At 29.9% G+C, this 27,630-nt stretch overlaps 1 protein-coding gene across 1 annotated transcript in view; it reads left to right on the forward strand.

The window, feature by feature from the left end:
* Positions 1–26,813, forward strand: part of LOC121129817 (uncharacterized) — a 107,038-nt gene extending 80,225 nt beyond the window's left edge. Inside the window, exons 4-8 of the mRNA XM_040725535.2 lie at positions 6,696–7,035; positions 7,088–7,360; positions 21,257–21,678; positions 24,739–24,846; positions 26,328–26,813. Of these exons, the coding sequence (XP_040581469.1) occupies positions 6,696–7,035; positions 7,088–7,360; positions 21,257–21,678; positions 24,739–24,846; positions 26,328–26,452 (1,268 nt within the window). The 3' untranslated portion in view covers positions 26,453–26,813. The remainder of the gene's footprint in view (positions 1–6,695; positions 7,036–7,087; positions 7,361–21,256; positions 21,679–24,738; positions 24,847–26,327) is intronic.
* Positions 26,814–27,630: the final 817 nt, after the last annotated feature.

A 27,630-nucleotide genomic window follows, 5' to 3' on the forward strand; every position in this document is an offset into this window, starting at 1 on the left:
ATAGATAGGCTATTTTATGTATATACATACGTTTATAAGAAGCCCTTTTTTAGAAAAGGCCAATGGGCCATAGTTTTTCACAACCTATTGGCTTCATGGTCCTACGAAAAAAAAAAAAATGTATGTGTGGTATGTTTTTTTATTTCTGTGAACAACTTTTTTATGACAATCTTAACTGGCACTGAAATTAGGCTAAGTATTTGCCTAAACTTCCAAAAAAACAACAAATAAAATATTAAATCATTAGCTCATTTTTTTACAAGATAATACTTGTGAATAGAAATTCTAGATCATTTATTTCATTACCTCAAGGCAGTAAAGGTTTTATATTTACAAAAAACCTAAACATATTTTCTCAAAAACTCCAAGAAAAATTAAGCTAAACTCTATCAATAGTATGCTCAATTTTTATTCAATGATGCTGAAGGTTATAATATACATGTAAATTACAAAATTTTATACCCATACAATGAATTTAAGTCAACTTATTCTATACTAGGTTTTTATCGATATCGATTTTTGTAGTCAAATATTCATGAATTTTGAATCTATTTCGTATTGTTAATTATGCTAATTTTTTTTTTAAATTTACAACTTTCTATTTAGTTTTACTTCTACAGAGCAATTCATCAAGATATTTGATAAAACAAAAAAAACAAAAAAATAAAGGGGGAGGAGTTGTCGAATAAAATATAATTGTATTTATATTTCGCATATTTGTTACCCAATTTAAAAAATCAAAATCGAGACAAAACTTAAATTACAACTGGAAAATCAGTGTCTTACAATTTTTATCAGACAACAAAATAACCATCAAATTCAGCTATCAGTACATTGTTTCATCATGTAGAAAAAATTTCTTTGATTAAATGTCTCTATAAAATAACAATTATTGAGTTTGAGTTGAAGTTTTAGCCCAATTTTTATTTTCGTAATCGGTCTAATAAAAATGAAATACGGGTTTTTTTTTGTGAACAGTTCAGTGTATATATTGTCTATATAAGCGATAAATAATTTTAATAGAAGGTTTCTCATTTTAAGTTATATTATTTGGCACTTTAATGTTTATTTATCAAAAATAGAATTATAATGAAGTTTTGCATTGAATTTTTGTATTAGTGAGACCTTAGATATCTTGTCTTTTTTATTTAGTGAGATACATATCTTATAAAGTGTGGAATAGTTGTGAGAAAAAAGTGATTTTATAATTTTGCATATTATCTTTAAATTCTTATTGACATCGATTGAGTTTGAATATATTTGTTTATCACTTCATATAAGAAAAAGGTCCGATAAATTTACATTTTAATAATGAACGAATCATGTAGTGGGGAAATCCTACGGCGCATAGCTATTTAAATGCATTGAAAAAAGATTTAGCTACAAAAGCAACTAGAAGGAGGATAATAATTGATATTACAAGCATTGATAGAGGTAACATTCCAAAACGGCCAGCTGTTCCATAAGTTGAGAATTTAAATTTTGGAGCGCTGAAAATTGACACACTCCTTCTTCAAAGAATTTATATTCGTCCTGGATATTGCCTCGTGTTTGTTATATTACTGAAAAAGTATTGGATATTAGTACTGCCTTTTTCTCATGTAGAACATACCTTTCTAATAAAGAGAGCAAATGAAGGGATGGGGGAATTAAAGGACTTGTAAGAGGATTCAGAGTCCAACGTAAAGACGAGTCTGGAAATCCTATTGTATTTGAAAAGAAAATCAGTATTCACTCTTCCTACGAGGTTGTTAGGCCCTGCAAGATAGATGATGCATTAAAAGATTACGGCGAAATTGTAAAACCTGCAAAAGAAACTACTTTTAGTAATGGAAGATTAAAGACCCTTAACAACATAAATTTTGTTCTTGGATTGATACCAAAGCGCGACATTCCAGAATTTATAAATTTTAGAGGTTTAAAGACTCGGATTAGTTACGTAGGTCAATCAATAACATGTGCAAAGTGTTACAAAATAGGTCACTTTTCAAAAAATTGTATCAATCAGTTTGTGAAATGGGAGATTATATTAAGTCAGTTAAAGGAGTTTTATCTGAAGACCATGCAATTGATAATAATATAACAAGTGAAAAGATTGATAATGGTTCCACCATTGTTGACAAGACTAAGGAAAACACAGATAATGTTGTAGATTCAGATGGGAGGACAAATACAACTAGTGAAGAAAACATTCCTGAAAATGACATAGTAAACACTTTTACTGTCCTAAAAAAAGGTTACAATAACCGAAGATACAACTCCGACGGAGGCAAATTGTAATAAAAAAAACATTTTAGTATCGAATATTAGCGAAGAAGTTATTTCAATCTATGATGATATTAGCACTTCTAAGGACCCAAATAAAGTAAAAAAGGTAAATAAACCCCAAAAGCATCTTATTGATATCGATAAACGGCAAATTTTGTCCCAACGTTTTCGTTCCCAATCAGTTGGTAAATAAGTTAAGCAATTGAGGAGCTACAAATAAATAATGGGTGTTCTTTTTGCTAATTCTGTTGAGAAAATGACCCAGTCGAAGGATTAGAAGAATGAAATTTAAAGAAACACAGAAACCCTCAAAGTTTAAAAGGATAGTTTATAATAATTTTCAGGCCACGATAGGTTGGCGTAGAATTTGCTTTGTCAAATATTGTAAGAGGTCTACGGCTCCTGTTTTTTCTTCTGAAATAATATTAAACTGCATTAAAAATTAACTTTAAGGACAACAAAGCTCCTGGTACTGATGGAATAAGAAAAACCAATGCATTAATTTTTTTGTTTTATATTATTTAGTGTGAGATTGTTTTTTGTGAATTTTTGATTGCCGGGATTGTTTTTAGGTGAAGATATTGGCTAGGAGTACTAAGTTTAGGCTAAAATGTTTATTTATGTTAAAACAATGCAATTTCTCCCAACAATTTCATATTATAATATGTTTTGTATATATATGTATATATATAAACATATATGAAAGGAATAAAGATAAGAAAAAATTGCTTTTATATATATTGACAACGTTCATAAGAGATTAAAAAAATTTGCATCCTTTGTTTTCAATTTTCTGTATGCATTCACTTGATAATAAGATTTGAAAAATATAATCTTGAAATGATAATTATCAAATAATTATAAGTGATGGTTTCTGTTGCATAGCAGTGGTTTTTTGTTCTTACGTATATAAACATACTACAATTTTTTTTTATAATGCATTACTCTTTGCTCATAATCTTTGAAGTGATAATATATTGTGATATTTGCATAAATAGTTTTCAATTTTAAGGATACATACATTCTCATTATTCAGCAAATTATACGTAATTTTAAAATCTACCTAAGTAATGTTGTTGTGATTTTTTGCAAAAAAAAATATGGGTGGTTCTGTGAGGGATTACAACAATTTGCAAAAATATTAAAAATAAATCTTTTTTATTATAAATATTGTTACGATATTTCAATATATATATAAAAAAAGAGGATGAATCAGACAACTCTCAATTATCTAAGTAAGAAAGAAATTATTATGATATAATTTCATTTTTTTAAATTAATATATGTTTTGGCTTCTATGGTATAACAATAACAAGCATTACCAGTATGATTATAAAATGGCTTAATATGTATTTATAATCAGCGGGTGAGAGGTACATTTAAAATAAATGATAGATTTTTTTTTCCGTAAAACAGAATTAAAAGAAAAAAAACTGCTGTAAAAATTAAAACTATCACAAGATAGCTTTGAAATTAATATTTATTAATATGAATATTAAAGAATACTACTGGTTGGAAAACAATTAAGAGCATATTTAACTTATTTAAGTTATGAAGAGTAGCAATTGTTATAAAGTCTTTTTTAACTGAGGTTTGATAAGTTTAAATCGGCTTTAAAGCAAGGAATACACTTTCCAAAAGTTTCAATATATATATCAATTTTATTTAGAGATCGAACAATTATTCGTCGTCTCTGATATTTATAAATTTATATCAATCGATAAGAACACGTATTTAGGTTTATTTTAAATTGTAAATACAATCCATTTTTTGTTTTATTTAATTGATAGTTCTTCATTATTGTATAAGATTTGAAAAGAATTTTTTTTTTGTAAATTTTTAAAAACTTACTGCACCCCATGGGTTGAGAAAAACTAGCCTGAAGAATAATATAATAACTCAGAAGTGAGTCTTAAATAAAAATTGAAGTAATCGTAAATTAAATTAGTGTTTTTTTAATTTTTCGCTGGAGACGAATTCAGAAATGTGATTAGTCTTTTGAGTTTTTGCTCTAAGTTGTACTACAAGCTATATTTTTATACCAAATTAAATACTTAATTTTTTGTATAATATCTTTTCAGCAAGTTAGCAAAGATAAATAAAAACTAAACAATAAATGTTATTGATACGAAATATTTTGTTGGCGTAGTTCTGAAAGGACACTGGTCCATATAATTAAATACAAAAAAAAAAGATGTTTATGTTTTTAAATAAACTTCAAATTTAGTGACATATTGTAGGGTTTTTTTTAAATTTTGATGTATAACGATTTTTAAAAAGTTGCAAAATTGTAAAACAACAACACTTTATATATCTATGATTTCATGTATACATTATATAAGGACAAGGGATACACCAATTAATAACAAAAAATCAGCTAAAGGCTGTTAATTAATTAATAATTCATCAAAAATACTGTAAATTAAGTTAAAGAATAATGATAAAACCTTTAAATACTGAAGAAGAAATTAGCATCTAAACTCAATAGAAGCAGGCTTGTTATATACGTAAAGTTTTTAGGTGACCAGTTTGCTAACTGACCTACTAACTGTGACATTGAGAATATTCTTTTAGAAATTCTTAAATTACAGAAAAATGTCCATGGAATTCGTTAATGCCCTGGGTATCAAAAGATTATTGTATTAGAACTGAAAGAAGCAATTGAAATTGGATTGGCTTTGGCACATGTTGTAAATGAATTCGTTATTAGAAGAGAGAAAGGGAATTTTAAGTGACTTAGGGGAGCTGTTGGATGTCTAAAGACTCTATGTACGGACGAAATTGGAAATAATTCATTTTCCCCATGAGGATGTTACACACAATGATTTTGGAGATTTTTGGATATCGACATTATTCAAAATAAAAGTTCAAAGACAGCAACAGCCATTAATACGGAGAACGTCATAGAAGAAGTGAAGGAAGTAGTGAGCTGTTGTGCTCATTTAGTGGAAATAACTGCGAACATTAATGAAGCAAATTATTTTTTTGGAAACATTGATATCATCACGTAACAAACTAATTGTAAGCGAGAAAAGTATGAATTCTATAAGTAAATGTAATCCACTTATTCAAAAAGGGGACATACTCATAACATGTAGATGCTTTCAATCCGTTTCCAGAAAAGTCTTCTTCAGTAATAGATGAATTGGCTATGGAAATATTGACAAACTTACTAGTTTTAAATATAATTTTTTTTTTTGAAAAAGTTGTAGAGATTGACTTGCCGATAATATTAATGGTTGAAATCATCAACATTGTGATTGATGAATTGTTCTATAAAATAGCAAAAAATTATACAATTGACTCCAAACAATAAAGTAGGGGATATACCGAAAAATGAATTTAATTGCCATTTGAATAGTAGAAATACTTATCTAAGTCGGTTTTTTTTTATATAATAACAGCCTTTCAGTATGAACTTAAGATTTTACACGCTTTTGAATTTTAATGATCAGTCAATGAATATACTCGTATTTTGCTCATGGCAACTTTCGTATTTTATTTGTTACTTTAACCCTTTGAAATGTTTAATACAACATCATATATTATTAATATAGAATTGGCTGCATAAATATATTAAATAGCTTGAAAATTGAAATAGTGCAAGAAGGCTGAATTGTAATAGTTTCGATTTTCTTTTTTACAGTTAAATGCCAAAACTCCTGATACATTTCAAAAAGTGTATTAAATTAGATCATCTATTGTCATCATCATGCAGCAGAACATTGATTGGAATTTTTTTTTTTTTTACAAAAACTATTTTTCAAAAACACATTATAAATATTATATAGCTACAGTTCATTTAAAAAAATAACTCGATTATTTAAAATTCTTCTTTCACAATTTTTTTTTTTGGACAGTTAATATGCATAGAATTTTTTTCTTTTGTAAAATAATTTTTTTGTTACACATCTTTTAACATTTGTTTTTATTACATTGGACAAAGCTTAACTGGCATAAAATGAGTTCTAATATTAGCTCCGCATGTTGTCTACATATAAAAAAATAAGAAAAAAGTGTTTTTTATTTTTTATTGAATAACAAAAAACTATTTTCAAGGTGTACTCGCTTTTTATGTGCTGAAATTATTTTTGATAAAACAGATCCATAGGCTAATAGACGAGTACTAATCGTTGTGAAGAATATTTTTGTTGAGTTTTTAATATTTCAGAATGAATTTACTTGTTATTGATTTATATACATGCATAAAAATTTAATTTATGGTGGTATAGCAAGCTACAACTTGTACAAACATCACAAACACTTAAGATAAACATCTAATGGGTTATAAAATTACTTGATTTTATAATGCATTGTTTGCACTATTTTATATTTTTCCCTTCAAGTTTATTTTTTGTATTATAAAATTAGATACGCTGTATCTCTCTATAAAAACATACCAAAAATTATTAAAAATTATATTTTAGATAATTCTCTCTATTGGATTGAGGGTGTGAGCCTGACCATAGTAGGAACAGTTGGACTCATTGGCAACTCCCTCACTCTTCTCGTTCTTGGATTATATGAAACCAAATCATCTTTCAATGCTCTTCTTATGAGTTTAGTCACAATGGACACTGTTTTGGTCGTTTTTTACTTGTTTGACTCAGCCTACATAGCAGCATTTAAAAATGATGAGCCTGAGTGGTACAAATATATATTTCCATACTTTTGGCATCCTCTCCGTAACATATGCAGCACAGCTTGTATATATATGGTAGTGGCTGTGGCAACTGAGAGACATCATGCCATATGTCATCCCATGAGGTGTGTCTCATTTATTAATATATAACATATCATTTATTCTAATTTGCTTTAGGTGCAAACCATCCCCATTGTTTTATCTAAGCGTTGTTGGGGGCCTCTCATTTCTAGTCAACATATCTAAGTTTTTTGAATTCCAGCTACAATATGGAGAATTCAATTCCACTGTGGATTACTGGACCACTATTTTGAATGAAGATGCCAGATATGTTGTTTTCAATAGTTATTATGAATGTGTTGTTAGTGGAATATTTCCATTGGTTGCTCTGTGCATACTCAATTTTCGTATTTATTCAAAGATACGAAAGTCTTCAAAAATGAAGCATAGGTAAGCAATAAGGATATACATATTTAAAATAAGTGATTATATCGATATAGTCTGGAACAAGACGATAGAATTACAATATATGTCGCAATGGGTACATATTAGAGTGTATCTTTTCTCGGGTAATTGTTCTTCTGCTAGATTTCGGAGAAGAATTGTTGTATACTTTGGGCTCCTGGGTAATTCCTGGGTCAGATAATAAAGAAAAATCTTATCAAATTTATGTATTTTTATTATATTTTCAGAAATTTTAAACTAGTCTTACTTATTCATTCGTGAAAGATAATTAATTTAAATATTCTTAAATTAAAAAGGCAATTATAATTTAATAATTTTCATATGTACGTTTCAATACTTTAAAGGTATGAATAATGACGATAAACAAGGAGTAATTTAGAATAAACAAATTTGTAATTTTTTTTTTTTTTTTTTTGACAAAAGTAGAAAAAAGTGATTAACAAACAAAGAATAAGTGGGTCCTTACTAAATGTAAATTTCAGACAATACTTCTTTTTTATAGTATATACTAAAATAATGCAACTCCAATTAAGGAGGGGGTGTAAATTCATGAAAATGAGAAAAATAAATTTTACCCCAACTTTTTAGACCCATGAGCATCTTTTAAGCACTCTGTAAAAAATTAAAAAAATCTGACTAAACCAATAAGTTCGATAAGAAATAGGACGACTTACCTTTTTCAGTGATTTCAAGAGTAGAAGATCGAGCTAGCAATAAAAGTATCCCTATAAAGAACTTACCTTCTAAATACAGGAACCTAATAGTCAAGCTCTTCCTATGAAGTCAGTGCACTGGGCTGGACATGACGCTGCTGGATGACAAACCTTAAGATAACGCAACTACTGCACAACAAGTTCCAATGCAAATCAAACGCAAGAAACGAAACCTTAATAATGTAAATTGTCATAGGAATGCATTCTGCAAGATTCGAAAGAGGTTGTGGAGTCTTCTTAAGGTCTACACTAACAAAACAAAGTTCCATACTATAATATGTCTTCAGTTCTGTGTTAAATTTTTTCCACCTTATCCTTAACAACTTTGGTAATGATAGATAGATTAACATCAGTGAAACTGATTGAATGAAATGGGTGTTCAGGACTAGGATAACATTCTGAGAGTTGTTTATAGGCAAACAACAAATACCTACGATCCATTCACAATTACCTCTTTTGGAAAATGAAACAAAAAGTCTCCAATTAAAATCTTCTGTATTCAAATATATAAACATTTATTACTTGATGCAGGATAAAAAAGTATAAATGTACCCGAAATAACTCAATAATTGAATTTTTAATTTGCTCATATGAGCAAGAGCTTGCAGAATTGGGCAGTTTTTACTGTGTTAAAAAGTCCATAGTTACATAAAATAACAATACTTTTGCTCCATACAAACTATTTGTACCATTTTAAACCTAAAAAAAGTATATTTCTTTGTGGTACACTTCAGTAAAAAACCAACCATGCAATTTGTATATGTCCCTGTTTTTATATTAAGAAAGAAATATCACAACTTTTGCATCATAGATACTACAAAATATAAACAAATTTGTGTGGATTACATTTGTATTGTTAGTAAGGTCTTCCAAAACCAGGATGTGCCGTGGTGTGGTCGCAGCAAACTAGTATATACTGCCTTGGCAGCATTTCAAAAGGAAAAAAAAGTAGATATTTCAAAAGGAAAAAAAAAAAAAAGTAGATGATAAACAGAGGGGCAGATACATAAAGAGAGAGAGACCGAAATTGCTATTTTGTAAACCAATGAGAGAGTCAATGAAGCTGTATTGTATTATCTGGGACATCAACTTCTTCTATTCTCTTGTACTATTAAGATTTGAGGAGCAACGCAAATACAATCAAAAGGACATCGGTTACACAGTTGACAAAATAATTAGCATATGCTTTTGAATAAGTGCAGCCTCTAAAACCTGCCCCCCACCCCAATGTGATGTAAAGCATGAAATGGGATTTTCCGAGAATCGACTCACTTCCACTCAGTGCAAGGATAAACGGCATTACTCAGCATGATCATATGGTTTACCAAACACCTTTAGCCTAACACAAAAGTAGAAACTATTGGATAAAAAGTGGTTGTCGGAAGAGGTATTCAAATACATGGTTTAAGTTTTAAATTCCAAGATTGTGATCTAATTTATAGTAATGATGGAGATAGTCTCATAAAATGTTAACTTTAATTTTGTTCTATCTTTTATATTTTTTAAATACTCCTTCTTTTTCTTTGCAAGTATAAAATAAAAATAAGAGGTAGTAAAATGTTGCAAACAACTGACAGTGTGTCAAAAAGAATTCCATTATGCTGGCATTCCGATTTCCGGTACATAACAATTTAGAATTGAGCCATAAAACCATGCCGATTGCTAGGTTGAAATTAAAACTAGATGCAGGAATTCCCAAATAGAAATTTAAAAAAAATTCTATAGAATATTTTAAATCAACTAGACTTTATATAAGTCTCCTAAATTTAATAAAGTTTCTAAAATATATCTAAAATTTGTGGGTATCATAACTCATCCCATAAATTTGAATAAAAAGACAATTTTTTTTCAAATGTTTATTTAAATGGTCAGATGTAGTTGCACTGATTAAATATATGTATTATAGTTACTCAATCTGACAAAGAAATTGTGTTTGTAAAGTATATAAAGAGTTTTTCATTAACAGCGCTCACATTTTTAAAAAAAATAAAACGAAAACGGTTTGAGATATCGACGATTTCTTTATTTGCCGTTAAAATACATTCAAGTTAATTTATGAATGAAATTCGATGTCGTTTGAATGACTACCATCTGCACGTTTTACGAAGTCTAATCGTTGAACCCAATTTTTGTTTTTTCGCATAAATTGGCTGAAACTGGAGCAATTTCGCGTTGAATATTTGTTGTGAGATCTTCTAACGTCGAAGGATTATTGGTGTAGACCAGGGCTTTCCCGTGACTCAAAAGAAAATAGTCTAGAGGCGTTAAATCGCACGAGCGAGGCGGCCAAATGACTGGTCCATTTCTGGAGATAAGACGCTCACCAAACTTACTCTTCAATAAATCGATTATAACATTTGCTGTGTGTGAAGTGGCACCGTTTTGTTGAAACTACATATCGTCCAAGTGCATATCTTCCAATTCAGGCAAAAAAAAAATCAGTTATGATGGCGCGGTAACGATTTCCATTCACAGTAACGTGGCGATTGTCATCGTCGACGAAAAAGTACGGCCCAATGACACCGCCAGCATGCAATCCACACAAAACAGTAATTTTTTGGGGATGTAATGACGCCTCATGAATCACGTGTAGGGTTTTTTGGGCCCAATAGCGCATATTTTGCTTGTTAACAAAGCCATTGAGCCAAAAATGTGCCTCATCGCTGAAGATGATTTTACGTTGAAAATCAGGATCATTTTCGAATTTTCCTTCAGCCCATTTTACGAATCCCCGACGTTTGAAGTGGTCAAGCGCCTTCAGTTCTTGTGTCAACTTGATCTTATATGGGTGTAGGCCCAGATCTTTTCGCAAAATTCGCCACAACGATGTCACAAGGATGTTCAACGATTGAGAACGACGCGTAAGAGACAAATTTGGGTTATCTTGAATTGATGCGCTTGCAGCAGCAATATTTTTTACACTTCGTGCATTTTCTTGTCTCACTGGCACAGAAACATTATGTAGCGTGTATGTGTACTCAAATTTTTCATCAAACGTTGAATTGCTGATTTTGCAAGTCGATTACGTTGACCATAAATTGGCGTTAACGCTCTTAAAGTTTGGATCAAAGACTCACCACTTTTGTAATAAATTTTAATAATTTGCAAGTGTTGCTCGAGTGTGTACTGCTCCATGATAAAACTACAATTATTTTTGTGCACAGCTGTTAAAAAACAGTAACAAATATGACGTTGTTTTCAAAACCTATTAACGGAAAATGGGAGCGTCCCTATTAAAAACCCTTTATGTATATATAAAATATATTTCCTTCTTTGGAATAACAGAGACGTGAACCTACACATACTGAGTACTGAAGAGTGAATTAGTTTTCTTTTCTTATGTAGTTGTAATTATTTTTAATTCCAGAGGAGTAAACTGCCTTTCAATACAACATATAATTAATAAATACCAAATGTGTGTGCTCATAAAATACGAAGAGTAACCCTTATAATTTGTTGCAGAGTTAAAAATCTAAGTCTTTGTTAGATTCAGAGTAGAACTGAGGATCGATATTTGTGTAATTCTTGTCTTTATTCTTGTTTATTTCCTTTCACACTCCCCCTAACCACAACTGCGTGTAGCGGATCTAATGAAACGTCATGGAAGCTAAGCTACTCTCCTTCAAATGTTAGGGGTACCATGTAGATTTTTACTTTCATTTGAAACATCACCAAAAAAGGTGTAATATGTATTAAGATACGAACACTTTCCTACTAGTATCAATACTAAGCGTAGTGAGTATCTATTTATTATCCAGATATCAAACGTATTTACATATCTTTGAAGGAGTTCTTCCTTTAGATTTTTATTAAAATATCCCAGTGGCATCTAATGGAGGTAAAAAGGAGTCTCTTCATAAACTCTGCTAAAAAGGTATCCGATTGGTATCACTGTCTATGAAAAAATGATTTTCATTTATATACCACGAAAGAGATAACCGGAGTTACTCGGACCAAGAAGAGAACAAGAAATCACATCGACAATGGTCAAAATAATTGGAAAATTATTTCTCAAATACTTCTATATACTACATATACAAATAAATGTAATATGAATGTTTCGACTATGACAATAACAATAGAGGCAAGAAAAGTATATCTGTACAGTTAAGTTAAGTAATCCACAAAGTATCTTCACAGCACCCCTCCCCCTCAATACTCCAATTATTACCTCGTCACCTGACTAATATTATTATCAATTAAACAAAATATATCGTGATAACTTCAAATAACATGGCAAAATATATGCATCAAAAAAATTGTCTAGATGAGAAGTATATTTTTAATTTGACTCAAAAAATTAACAAATCTTAATAAACGAGGAAAATCGAAAAAAAAACTTTTTTATCACTAATTTTGCAAAATATTAACTAATAGCATATATTGGCATTATCAAGAAAAACCCCAACCTACCAATATTTTTTCGTAATTACTAATGTTCTCGAAAAAATTACTCACGATATCTGGTTAATGTTTGCAAACACTTCATAAACATTGAATAAATATTGAGGAAATTGATAGTGTTTGAGTCAAAAAGTATATTTACAAAATGCGCCGTTTTGTGGTATTCCTTCTTAAAAATTGTCGTTTGATGAAAAAAAAATATATTTTTCAGTTGAATCTCAATTTTTATATGTCAAATTTTTATTCAAGTAAATTTCCAGACAAATCTCTACAAACTTTACTTTATTTACGAATCCAATATTTCATTTGAAGTTCATTTTTTGCACCTGAAAAATTCGAAATTGCAATTTTCAGATATATTTTTTCCGTATAGCTTTTTTGATTTTGAATAAATTTAGAAAACGTAATTATTCAAATACTTGCTTTGTAAGACTCCAATCACTTTTTGAACTATAATTACACCCCTTATATATTCTCGTTGAAATACAACCCCTTATGTGACCCCCTCCCCACCCTTCGCAAATTGGAACCCTATCTTAGCCTGAAAAAGGTTCAAAAGATGAAATCATGCAAAGTTTCAGTCTCCTTTGTCCAACGTTGTATATGCTTATAAAGGATAGACCAACAAACTCTATTTTATTTATATAAGGATTAACTAAAAGAAAAAAAAACACATTAAGGATTAAATAAATTACTCGAGTTTTATTCAAGATTTCTTTTATATTGACGCACTACACATAGTTAATATTGTATATCAACCAACATGACGTAACTCAAGGTTATTTTATTTTAGTTATCACATCTTCTTGAGTGGGGTTCTAACACTCAACCGGAATTTTCTTTTTCACAACTGTAGATATGTTGTTTATAGAATATAGAAATTTAAAAAATGATTTATATAATTGTGTTCAAAAGGTGTGACAAAGTAATTGATTTGGGATATTATAATTTAAGTTGAAAACAAAAGATTTTTTTGTCGACAAGTTTTTATGCAAATCTGTATAATTTTAAAATATTACCAGCTTTTTGAATATTTTTTCCCACTGCGCAGTGTGCAATAATATTTACATAATAATATAAATAAATATAAAATCTCAACATAGTTTTATATTAAAACTTTGCGCTTGTATAAATTTAATAATAATAAAATAATGCAGGTAAACTGCTTTATACAGTATTATATTTATTATAAGTAGGTAAATATTATTTAATATTTGAAACCCATTTGGTAAAAAATTTATTTTCAACTTATTGTAAAATATGTTAGTAATTTTATCCTAACAGAGAATTATTTCATTATTGAATACTAATCACTGAAAATAAAAACTTTCCTCAATGAAAGTCCTGTTTTAAACTAATTTATTGAGATATTTAACTCATTCATTCATTTTGCACACATACATGTGAATTGAAATGCAAAAATATATTTAATTACATTTTTATGCGTAGTTAAAAAATAATAATTTAAAATTTGATAAAAAATTCCAAAACATAATAGTTCCAAATCAATACACTTACTGTTGATAAATTTACGTGTGATACAGTATTCGGAAAATTACCACCTATATTAATAAACCAATTTCAATTAAAAGGCAAAAAGATAAAGTAAGTTGATATTTTTGCATTAATATTTCCTTTAAACTGTTCACGATTATCATAATCATTTAAAATAGTCACAATTTGTTGGTTACCATCACGATATCGTCCAATAGGCCAAGGATGACCTGCAAGCTGTTAAATTATCTCTATGCAATTAAAATACTTGTAATTTCAAGGGTGGTACCGTCAGTTTTCTTCGCAAGTTTCTTCATGCCATCCAGTTTTCTGGATGTTTCTCGAACTTTTAAAGAATGAAGAAAACTTGATCCACATATATATAATTCAACAACCTGTAAGTCATCCTCCGCATGTTAGACGATATCGTGAATATAACCAACATATTGTGACTATTTTAAATGATTAGAAATTTTTTGATTATTTACAAGCTATTGCTCATAATATTGTATTTTGAATATTTATTTCTTTTAAAATTAATGTGTTTATATTATCTCATGTTTATATTTGCTGTTAATTTAGAAAATATATGGAAAATACAATTTTAATAGAAAATAGATATGCAAAAAATCGTCTTACTTTATTTTTTTTTAGAAATTGGTTTATTAATATAGGTGGGAATATACTTTGGGGAATTCCTCGTGAGGAGTTCACGAGGTGGAAATTCTCCAGGGAAGAACTTTCGGGGAATCCTGTGATACAATTGAGACCAAGCTATTATTACCCTCACAAAAATGCCAAGAAAACATAATTAGATGTTCATGTTGGATCTACAAACTCATTTAGAATATCACTAGTCAATCAAAAACTACTTTGAACAAAAATAAATTAAATTATTTATTCATTTTACCGGATAAATGAACAAAATATCATTTTTGGTATTCCATAATTATCCATACTCAAAGAGCAAAAGTATTTAATAGTTTGTGACATGGCCTCAGGGGCTCTTTAAATATTGAATGAGTTTGGGATAAGTCCTTATGAAATTGAGTCAAACAATAGGATCGATTTTGGCGCACTCTTCTTGACAGAATCTCCAAAGGTCAATGAGATTTGTTTCATGTATTTTCCACACTGTTTTTTTCAATGTAGTTCAATGTCAGGATTTTGGACTAGCTAGTCTATGACCCTAACCTTGTGCCTTTTGAGCCATTTTTGAACTTTTTTGGATGTTTGCTTTGGGTAATTGTTTTTTTGGAACCATTGATGTCTTCCAAGCTTAAGCATCTTTCCTGATTTACGCAGAACACCCTTGGAACATAGACGTGGACTTTGATAACAATAAACATAATTTATCATATCAAAATAGGATTCTTAATGAAGCTCCGTATGAAAGCTGCCAAAAATATTATCAAAATTTCTCAGAAAAAAACTATACCAGTTTATAGACATTTTATCAGTTATAAGTGATGTAATATTTTAAACATTATTTTTCTTGAGTTATTGGATATTTTTGTGTGTTAAATGGTCCACACTAAGATATAACAATCAAGTCTTGCCTCAAATCAGAGTGGCTGTTAAGTAATCATAATCTCTAAATAGTAGAGATTAAAAAAAAAAGTATTTGAAAAAATGTAACGAAATGGTAAGAACATGATTTTAATTTGTTTTTGGTTTTTGTTTATTTATCGTGAGACGAGAGACAAACTGTCGTAAGTCAAATATTTACTGTATAAAGATAAAAGTAAAGGTATTGTCCAATTTCTAAAATAACATTTATTTAAGAAATTCTATTGATTAGTCTGAATGTCTCTATTTTTAAGTATTAATATGAAATATTAGACTTCTGGGATGACATACAGGCAAAAATACCTAATTTTTTTATTTTTGAGTTATGGCCATTTGACTCTCAACCCTCGATATACAATGAAGCTATAGATTTATAAAAAAAGAGGTAATAACATCAACATATTGCTTGGATTATGGGCAAATACATTTGGATGTCTTTAAACATAAGATAAAATTAAGGCTTTATTTTATGTACCTACATTGTTTGACTTTCATTGAAAATGTACATAAATGAGGGTAATTTTTCTTTTGTGTGGGTACCTTATGTAAATTAGAAAGCTCGTTTTTCTACGCACTACCAGTAGAACAATACTGGTAGACTTAAACAAAAAATGTGCAATGAACATCATTTGTGACTTATTAATCATTTTTCCATCTTATAACGATTACAAAGTGTATACTATTTGATTATAAACTCTAGCTAATCAATTTGTTTTATACACACAATTACAAAAATATTTTCGATCGGCCATTTAGCAGAATATAAATTAATTTTTTAACATTATTTACAGCTCAAAAATAAAAATACGAGGATGAACATAAGAACCAAAGCTAAAGCGTAGAAGTTATAAATTAATGAACGTTTTAGTCTCTAATTTTAGCCTTGAAGTAGAATTGAAATCAATTATGAAAAACTAAATTGTTAATCTAAAAATATCCAAAATATATTAGTACCTGAGCTTTTTTTTTATTAGGCCCTTTAAATTAAGTCTTTCAAATTGGTTCTGTTCCATCCATTGTTGCAAAGTAGTCAAAAATCGGAGTGACTTTCGAAGTATTATTGGTACATTGTTCATTATATTCAAATATTGTATTCGTTCTACCTCTATCAAGAGAATACCATTATTATTATTACAAATTATCTTGGATATAAAAGGTGTGGTTTCACAATTAAGAATTTTCGAGACCAGGATATAAACCTTTTTATTTCTTAAAATAGTAAATTTACAAATTCATTTATATACAAACGTAAGGACCCTCAATGAACCTAATCATTCAATCCAACCACCCTCAGCCACGGCCTCCAACCTGGTGCGGTACCTGCTGCACGCCTTGATCAGGTGATTTTTATTCATATTGTTCAGAGACTCAATAATGAACCTCTCAGAGAAGCCAAATTGTTGTGAGCCCGCTTGTTGGACTCCCTCTCCAAGACGCCCTCCACGAAATAATCCAATGGATTGCAGTCCAGTGAGCTGGGGGGTACATTTCCTTAGACCATAACATCTCCAAATTGACTTAAAGTCAATTTTGTACGCAGATCTATCTATCTTCTTCGTTGCTGGTGTTCCCATCCCTCCAGACTCCTTGAACTCCTTTGTGACTTTGTATACAGTCGCAAATCTCTTTGGAAACCCGGCCTGCATGGAGAGCGACAATGATCGTGGTACAACGGTCGTACTTGGATACCATTTTCAACGTTTTGTACACATAACTTATACAAAATTGTCTGCTCAATCTGATAAAGTAATTTTTAAACCTGTACGACTAAGGGTTCCCAAGAAAACCCGGTTTAAGTACATCTGAATTGTAAAACCGCACCCTGTGCTTACCGGGTGTGGGAGAAAATGAGACCTTCTAAATATATAGTTTTGAATAGATATTGTTGATTAAATTTATAGTTATGAATATTTTAAATCCTAAGCTTTTGATTGATGTACATGTTGTAAACAAAAATTATATATTTGTCGCGATAGAGGCAAGAAGAACCATCATAGGTAATTTAGTCTGCACGGGGAGGACCACCTTCGATATCATGAAAGCATCAAACGTCAGCAAGCCCACAGTTTGTTTGATCAGAAATCTTTTGCCTGATTGGACAAACTTAAGGAGACCCTATGAGTGGAAGACCCACACAAGAGAAGCTTCAAGAGATCGTGGAGACCTTTAAGACCAATCCAACGATGTAAATCTCAGACTACCCAAGAAGAAGAAGGTGCATTTGTCTACTGTGGCCAATTCCATCCAAAATGGGGGAGGAAGGTCACTTAGAAGAATATATGTTATAGCATCAACTGGAGCAAAATGCCCCTAATTTAGTTTCCTGTTAGAAACTTGTTACCCACGGCCTACTACTTGATGGTGTTGAAGGAAAATGTGATTGCATAGATCTCCAAGACCATGAACAAGTCCAACAAGGCCACTTACGTATTTCAGCAGGCAGGGTATTTAGCCCATATTTCTGATATTGCATAAGAGTGAATGGGTAGCAATGAACTTCTGGTCCAAAAATCTTTTGCCTGCTCAGAGCCCAGATGTGCATCAACTGGAATACACCATTTGGTAGCAAATTAAGAAGAAGGCCTGCAATGTCTTCAACACTAATATTGATTCCCTTAAGATCTCTGTTAACCAACAGTGGATAATCATACAAAATGACAACGTTGGCAATGTTTGCAAGGTGTTCCAGAGGCAGTTCGAGGCTGTCATTGAGACTGACGGTGACCAGATTCATAATTAATGTGCATTATTATATTAAAAAATAAAAATTTCTATGTACATCATCCTGATCAATAATGAGTATTTTAATAATACTTAGAGTCGGGTTTCAGTATTTTTTCTATTACCCGGTATGTTTCTACTAATCTTGTCTTGTTTTTGACATGTGTGTACTTCAATTCATTATATCAATCTTGAGATTATATGTTAAAAATGATATAAGCTTTTCAAACATTACTAAATCTTTATATGACAATGTTGAACATTATTATTTTTATACTAATTTTTTTTATTTTTGTGTTATTTAAGGATTTACTTCTTGTAAAGAATTAATGAATACAAATATATTTTATTATTATTGTCTGAATACAAATTGAAATAATAAAATAAACAAACGATTTTTACAATATTTGACATTTTTCAAACTCTATCAATAAATAATCTTGAACAAAATGTATATTCAGCAATTGCATTCATTAGGGTGAAGCTTATTTTGTAAATACATTTTCTAAAAGTTGACCCTTACAGGTTTCCAAATGTTCACTTTTGTCTGAGAATATCATTTGCAAATATTAAAAATATTTTTGGTAACTCCATAGATCTAGATTTCAAAATTTAATCTTGTTTTAGAAGGAAATATGTTTTTGTTTTAATATCAGCTATATACTATACATTTAAGTTATTTGATTAAAATAAAAAAATTAGCAAAATAAAATTACTATTAAATATGTTTTATAAATTTGTATAATAAGCTAGTATTTGTTTTCTTATAAATGAAGGATAATTTTAGATAAATAAATCGTTGCTTTCCAGCTGTATGTTAGCGTAGTACATTCCATCGATATATGCTAAAATTTAGAAGTACGTACGAAAACCAAGAAATGGAATGTTTTAATGACCTTGGTAACTTTTTTCCGTTCATCATTTTATAAAAAATACATATATAGCTAAATTTTATAAATAAATTAAAAACTTATCGGTATTAAAAATATTTTAGAATAGCATTTAGTACTAATCACTTTTAATCCTCCAAAAGTGAACATTGTTTTTTTGACATAGTTAATGATCTTGAATACTTGGGTTAAACGTTAACCAAATATTAAGCAATTTTTATTTCTTCCTACACAGTTTGATATAGACTGAAAATTATCCTAATTAATCATAACAACATTAGATTTGGGGATCAACAAGATATAATTTATGATTATTTTAGTTAAAAATATAATTTCATTTTCTTTATAAGTTTATATAAAATAACAGTTACTTTTAACGAGCATTTGGAACAAAAATGTACTAATGAATTTTGATGGAATTGAGTGGGATATACGGAATAAAAGCTGATATTACATTTCCAGAAGTGCAAATACCTTAAATAAAAAAAATGGAAGTACACAAAGCAAAAAAATTAATTCAGTTAATCATACCTTGATTAAAAGTTATAAATAGTTCAAGGAAAATATATTTTTCCAACAAAAAAAAGTTTCATTCATTCAGATAGATTTTTCAAAACAAACTGGTTTCACGATTTAAATCTATTTTAAATAAATTTAAACCAGCTTCATCAAATTTAGGTTGCCGAAAATCCCATTTCCTTAACGAAGGCTTGATAAATGGCCTCAAAAATTATTTGAGGCCAAGTACAATAGTAAACTTATCCATTTGATTAAAAACCCTCACTAATTTAAAATGACTATCACAATGCAGCTTGGATTGAAAACTACACTAAAATTTTTTAAGACAGGCCTTATTTATTATGTCTACAAGATTTTGATAATTTGTAGTAATTGAAAAAAAAACATATATATATATATATTGTTATTAAATCTGTAGTTACACTTGTCCTCAAGTCAATTTGGAGGTCAATTCTTTATAAAAGTGTCTCTTACGAAAAAGTATTTGCAAACTTCTTTAATATTTATCAACTTTAAATATTTAATAAATTTGGTTTTATGGGTATTTAGTCTCAAATAAAGGTCATGAAAAAGTTGTTCAAAATTTACTCCTTTTAATCTACTGAAGTAAAAAGTATATGTATTTGTAACTTTTGTTTTATATATCAGTCAAATTAGTTGATTAACGAAGAATTAGATAGATGGAAAGCTTCAATTAATGTAATTACAATAATCGTTTTTTTTTAAACAGATCAATACCAGATTGTCATTCAAAATTAGAAAATACTTTTGATAGTAATTTTATACATCTTAATTTTTTATATTAATCAAAGATCTGTAATATTTGATTAATTTTTATAGATAAAATTAAAACAAAAACATCATTTTTTCTAAAACAGTGTATATATTCAAAGCTGTAGAGATACTTATAAATATTTTTACAAACGGGTCAATATTTGCAAATGATATATTTAGACTACAGGGTATCCTGTATAAGTTTGCCCACACGTCATATTCAATGAGAGACAACGACGGAGGATAGTTGAAATTCAATTCTTGCAACCCCTCAATAGTTAGGAAATAACTTCGGTACGTCAAGCGTAGGGATGCAAAGCGAAACGAAAAATATATTGACGGAGGAAAAGTGGAAGGATCTCAACTTTTTTGAGGACGCGAAGTAAAGTGAGAAATATATTGACGGATGAAGAGGAGAAGACTCTCGACTTTTTCGAGTTATTGGGTTAATTTGCGCTTCGAAGGGTAAATTGGCTCTTATGGAGTATTCCGAGGAGGGAAGGGGAGTCAGTTCTCTCGGAGAGCATTTCTATTTTTTTTTAAAGTCGAGATCCTTCCACTTTTCATTCGTCAATATTTCGATTTGTGTTCCTACGCTTGACGTACCGAAGTTATACACAGACAATATCTAATATTTTGAGACCTGAAGAACTCAACATTTCAAAAATTTAATGAATCAGCTCCGCTGTAATATACAAATGTATAGGTACAGAAACATGCCATTAAAAAATTTATTTAAACAGATCAATAAACAATATTCGTTTACTAATACACATAAATTTTTTCTTACCTCATAGATATGTAGGCGGCCGAAGCACAAGCTCAACTCGAACTTTACAGAGTGCATCATCCTCCATTATGAGTAAGCAAAATATCAAAAGAAACGATTCATGTATAGGATCAACAAAAAGCCGTTCCACGGTTCGATTTCTCAGTGTTAATCACCATCATCAGCACCACCACCCCCAAAGTCATACAAAAAATAAAGCATCAGGATCAACAATCAACACCTCATCCTCACTAATTGAGTTTGCACCCACGGGCTCACCCCATTCAACAGATACATTTAAACGCTCATGTTCAACTGATAAGCCATCATCACCTTCTCAAACACAAATGACCTCCAATAATAAGCATTTTCAGAGTCGAAAGGAAAAATCAACTGGAATTCTGATTTGTATCATTTTGGTCTTTATTGCATGTCACATCATTAAATTAGGTATGTTTTCTCAATATTTTTGTTTAATGTATCTTTCTTGTAGTTAATTTTTGTAGGTGGCAATCCATATAGTTTTTTCTTTTTCTTTTCTAAGCTGTTATCATTATTTTTTTAATTCTTGAGGAAATAATATTGAAGTATATAATATCAACGTGGAACTGTGCCCATAAAAGACAAAGACTAATACTAATGATTTGTTGGGTAGAAGTAAGTCCTTGTTGGACTCAGTCTAGAATTAAGGATCACTATCGTAGTCGATTGACATGTGAAGTGATTGGACAAAAAATGGTGTCAACTTTACTACCAACGCGTTTCTAAGCACTTAAGACCCCTTCTAATATGCTATTATACACCTTGGATACCGGTTGTGCAGGTGAACTACTGGGCCCCTAAGCAAACTTCATTTTTTCCGTTTCTACTTCTCTGAGCATCACAAAAACTATCATAGTATCCCAAATTGAGGAATTGCTGGGCCAATAGGCACTTTCAACTCTAATGCTGCTGTATCCCCAAGTATCTAGGACCTATTCTAATATGCTATGATAACCCCCTCCCCCCCCCCTAGAGATTGTACACAATCCGTCCCTTAAAATTGGATATTAATACAAATATATTACATACCTATATTATGTCTTAAGATATAAATTTGTTTTGTTTGATGCTTAAGGGTATCTGCAACGATAGAGTTTGATCTACCTCGGGGACCAGCTGTTCACCTGTACAGTAAGGATTTTGGACGGTGTTATAGCATATTATAAAAGAGTCATAAAGACTGAGAAATGCCATGTATTTCAGTGCAAGTTTCTTCATCATTCAATAATTTATCGTCCAAATATAATATAAATTGCATCAAAATTGCACACGATAATGTCTTGCAATGAAATTACTTATAAATATATTGTTTACAGTGGTGATGCTTCACGAGAATATTAGCCACAATAATTTTGTCTCCGAATGATTATGTACACCACAATTTTACCACGCTACGATTTTGTCTGTAGCCTTTTCACTACATTTATTTTACAATGAACCACTCCTCTTTGTTGTCATTAATGAATATAAAATATTATTTTGCAAAAAAATACTCAATAATGTAAATGTTTTACATAAATAGCATATGAACAATACCTATTTATCATAATATCCTTTTAAATTCAATTAAGATATGCAATCGTATATATAAATAAATTTGATATAATTTTTCATTTTTAAATGTCCTATATAGTTCTATGGCGGAATATATGTTTAGCAAAATGTACATTGTCTTTCGGCGAGATGTCAATCGTCAAACATGTTTTCGGCCAAAAATTCCACTCACGATAAGTTAAGGTGGAAGATTGAGTGGCTCATCTCCGAAGCAAAAAACATAATATATGAAGTGAAGCACAAGAACCAAGGGCTCCTTTCGTGGCTTCATGATTACATCTCTCATACACAACTCATTCTCAATCAATAGACATACAAATAATCAATTTAGAATTTTTACTTATAATTATTTGCCAGAACTAGCTCAAAATCCTCTGTTTATGATATAATTTGCTTATCCGATCTATGGGTTTGCTTTTTTTTTCTTCTTCTTTTTTGCATGTGTTGTTGAAGTAAATTTAATTAAACATACAATTGTTCATTCTTCTTTGTTTTTGACCAAAACATGATAATATATATATTTGAATAAATAAAAGTAAATTAATTCATAAAAAAATGTATGAAAAGTTATGAACTTTTACTAAATTTAATCAATTTTTTGAGGAGGCCAGATTAAAAAATGCCTCTTTGGTGTAGTGATTTGATGGGAATGACCCATATATAAATAAAACTAGGAACTTCAATCTATATGTTGAATGTTTAGGGTACACTACATTTATGTAAATATATACATAAATAGTACAAACTTGTTGATTTAATCAATTGATTCAATTAAATACAAGTCAAATAAAATTAGACCCGATTACTATTATTTTAACACAAGGGTTTATTATGGCTGTTATGAAGCACACTTTCTATGACCTATAAATTAGTAAGTTTTAAAAGAAAGCAGCTTTTTATTTGCTATTCTCTACTTCTTTTGCTAAATTATTGTACATTAATATAGTTACATACAATATCTAAATATATTTGTATTTATGCAATCTTGGATACAAACCTTCAATTTATTGGACAATTATGTCTACATTTATTATTACTATAGTGTCTTAGGGTCAATATCTCCCTCCCCCTATGCAAATACATTTTCTTCTGAAGACAATCAAAAAACTTGATTTGTCAAAGTTAGAGGCATCACACCATTTCTTGGAGGTATAGGTCATTTCACTTTGAATAAAATGTTAATTTTGGGTCAAAAAGGGCCATTATTAGGCCTCTTGTATTGTCCCAAATACGATGTTATGGAAAAAATTCCAAAAAAAAACTAAGCCTCCTCCCTCAAAAAATAAATAAATATAATCCTGAGGATGCCCCTATTCTAAGATGTGTACAGTTATTTTGAAATCAGTAAGCCAAACAATTATTAAGTTGTACCAGAGGATTCAATTTTAAGAAAAGTTAGTTTTTTTTAGTCTTAGCATAAAAGGCTTTCGTGCAGTGGGTGAAAAATATCAATCCCAAAAAGAAAAGAGTATTATTTACATGCACCTTTGGTTTGTATTTGATGGAAATTACTTGAATTCCCATAAATTTGTTTGTACAATTTATGTCTAACTACCCTTTAATAAGGATCAGTAAGTGGTCAATATTGGTTGATTATTGAGGATAAATTAATATACTAGTCTTTGGGTTTTTTTTTAAATATCCGCAATATACCAAAATTTTAAATGTATTTTCCCAATATGGAACATATTTGTATAAATAAAACTCCAAATAGTTACTACAGGGACTAACTATTATAGAAATTATGCGTTCATAATGAGTACTAATTATCAGTGACATATCTAAACTTTTTTGATAAAAAAAAAATATATATACCAAGACTTAGCTAATTAATTTGATAGTTTCAAATGTTAATAAACACAATGTTGAACATTTTTGTAATGTGCGATTCATTTTTCAACATTTATCTTGCAGGAATTCAAATGTACGAAATATTTTCTCCGACTCATGGTTTAGTGAATCATTTCAACACATGTAGAGATGAAGGTCGGCTACATGTCCCTGCTATATTTCACATCTTAGGTGAGTTTTTAAATTATCTATTAAACTCAAATAGAAACATAGTGCGATAAGGAAATATGAATCGACATACTCGAAGCTTTGTGACTTGTTAACAGATGACATTTATAACCTTAAGCAAATCATTAACTATTTTGTTTTTTTCATGGCGGAATGAGGTTACTTTGTATATACCGAGTAGTCCATTAAAATCTAATTCAATAATTAATTAAGGTTGAGTGATTCAAATTAATTCATATTTGGACATATTAAAGCATATACAATTAGCAACAAAACAAAACAAACATAAGCTCTCAAGCTTACGTACAAGTTGTAAAAAATGGCAATTGAACGTGATCAGCGAATTTCCATTCGCGCCCACTAAGCAGTAGGGCGTCTTCAGTACCCCAATCTACGCCGTCTGCAAGTCCGAAACGTTGGAGGGGAAGAAGAGTCTGTCAAAAAGGCCAAACTAACCCGGAGGAGTTAAAGAAAACACCCTAAGCCAATCCCTTTAGTCCATGAGGGTCCATACAGGATATATCGGGGTTTCATATCAGACTGTCAAAAAAGTCGATTGAAAAAAACTTGTGAGGATGGAGAGGCCATTTTTAACACCAACAATGAAAGAACCCCATCTCCTCCGTTACTCTAAGACTCTTTTTAATGAGTTTTTCGAGCTATTTTGAGCTCTTTTTTGATATTTTTGCCCCCCCTACAGCTGATGCAAAAAAACCTCGACTACAACTTCTGGGTGTACGTAGAGGGAAAGTAGTATCCTTCATTCAAACACCGAGGCCCTCATAGCCACTGCCAGCCTGTACTTGGACGCCATCACAGAGGACTGCTAAGGGCGGCTATATTAACAACGATTTAGAGAGCTCAGACACACATCCTGTTATAGTATGAATTTGTTGAAATTCTATTTTGTTGAAGTTTAAAACCAAAAGTTTACAAGCTTTAAATGAACCACATGGTACTTATTTAAGACACTTTCAAAATATAAATATCAAACTTGATTAGAAGATTAAGTATTGTATATCACTTTTCTTAATTACGCCACTCTCCTAACCACATCTTTATTAGCATAGAATTGCTGAACATAATTTAGCCGATACACTCAACGTTCTGACCAATAATATTTGAAAAATGGAAGGCTAACCGAAAATAATGTACACATTTTTATGTTAGTAATCATAAATTTTTAGATCCTTAAGTTGGAATAATCAATTGACGGCCCACGGGCCAAATACAGTTAACAAATGAGATGATTCGAATAACACAGAAAAGTACAAAATATTTTTAAAAGATCAAAAATATGTTATGATTTAACCTAAGCAGCATTCGATTTATTTGGTTCGTAATGAAATATACTTAAAATCCCTAAAAATATACTTGAGAGGAAATATATCCCTTTTTAAAATCTCTAATATAAAGTATTAAATATAAACTGTTATTTTACTACATTTAATTAATGAATCAAACTAACTTCTTATTATTTTCAGGCAATCTTAATCATCTCTGCTTAGTTTTTAATTCATCTGTGAACTTTTTAATTTATTGTTGTATGGCTAAAAAGTTTCGATCTGTTCTTGAAAAGCTTCTGTTTCGTAAGTATCCTCCAAGATGAAAGTCCAAGATTCTGTGGAAATTATAGAGAACATTTTTTTGGAAAAGTAAAGTGGTTGATAGCAAAACATACAACGACACTGTTAATGTGACATCTTATAAATATTTTTAATAAAATTCTACTTGTTTGTTTGTTTTTTTGGCTGTAAAAATAGTGTTTGTGTATTAATAATTTAAAATATATAAATATATTGTTTGTTGTGTGTTCTATTTATGGAAAAAAGAATGTTTATTTGTTAAAAATCAAAAAATTAATAATTGTAAGATTATTTTTGTACATAAAAATATGTTATGCCTATGCAAAAATAAATTGTATTTTATTAATTTAAAAAAATAAATTATATATCTATGTTTATAAATATTAGAGTTGATATCTTCATTGTGTCACTACACTTATTATTTGTAAGGAGAGCAACTTAGCTATCATGGCGTTTCGTTAAATTAGCTGCGAACACCTCTGAGATAAAGAAAATGAATGTAAACATTGACAGGAGTTCCTTCGTTTTTGATCCTCAATTATACTCTGAGTGCAACAAAACCTGCACATATAACTCATGAACGTAACTCTCTCATTAATGAGCACTCACTTGTGGTTGCACTTTATACTTATACAGAGTTGGGGGGGGGGGAGGGGTCAGAATTATCCATACAATATTTTCAAGTCATTTTATTTAATGGTATGATGGCATTTTAATAAAAAATTGACAAAGTATGAAATGTTAATTGTGCAATTAAATACCTTTATTACATATTTCTTGTTGAAGCAAGAAATTTTCCTTCAAGGGCCCTTGGGAGCTATGGGCATGTTCTTTTACCTTCTTTCTCAGCTCTGAGCACAGCTATAAATCACAGGGACTAAATCAGGAGTTTTGGAAGGACACTAATCAGTTTTGATAACGACTTTGAACTGACTGTCGAGGTAATTCATGACAGTTTTTGTAATATGACAAGGTGTTGAGTCTTGAATTCACATAAACCTCGTATCTGGAAGGTATTGCTCTTCCAGCCATGGCATTACAACATTCTTAAGAGGGTCCAAGTACAATGAGGAGGTCAACTTCAGACGGTTGTCTAAAATATGAGCCGCACCCCGTATTCATCTGCAATTAAAAAAACATAGATGTATAAATTATATCCTGTAATTATATCCTTTGTATAAATGCAAATAAACAGGATGTC

This window comes from Lepeophtheirus salmonis, chromosome 14 (genome assembly GCF_016086655.4).
Source record: "Lepeophtheirus salmonis chromosome 14, UVic_Lsal_1.4, whole genome shotgun sequence".
Taxonomy (NCBI): Eukaryota; Metazoa; Arthropoda; class Copepoda; order Siphonostomatoida; family Caligidae; genus Lepeophtheirus; species Lepeophtheirus salmonis.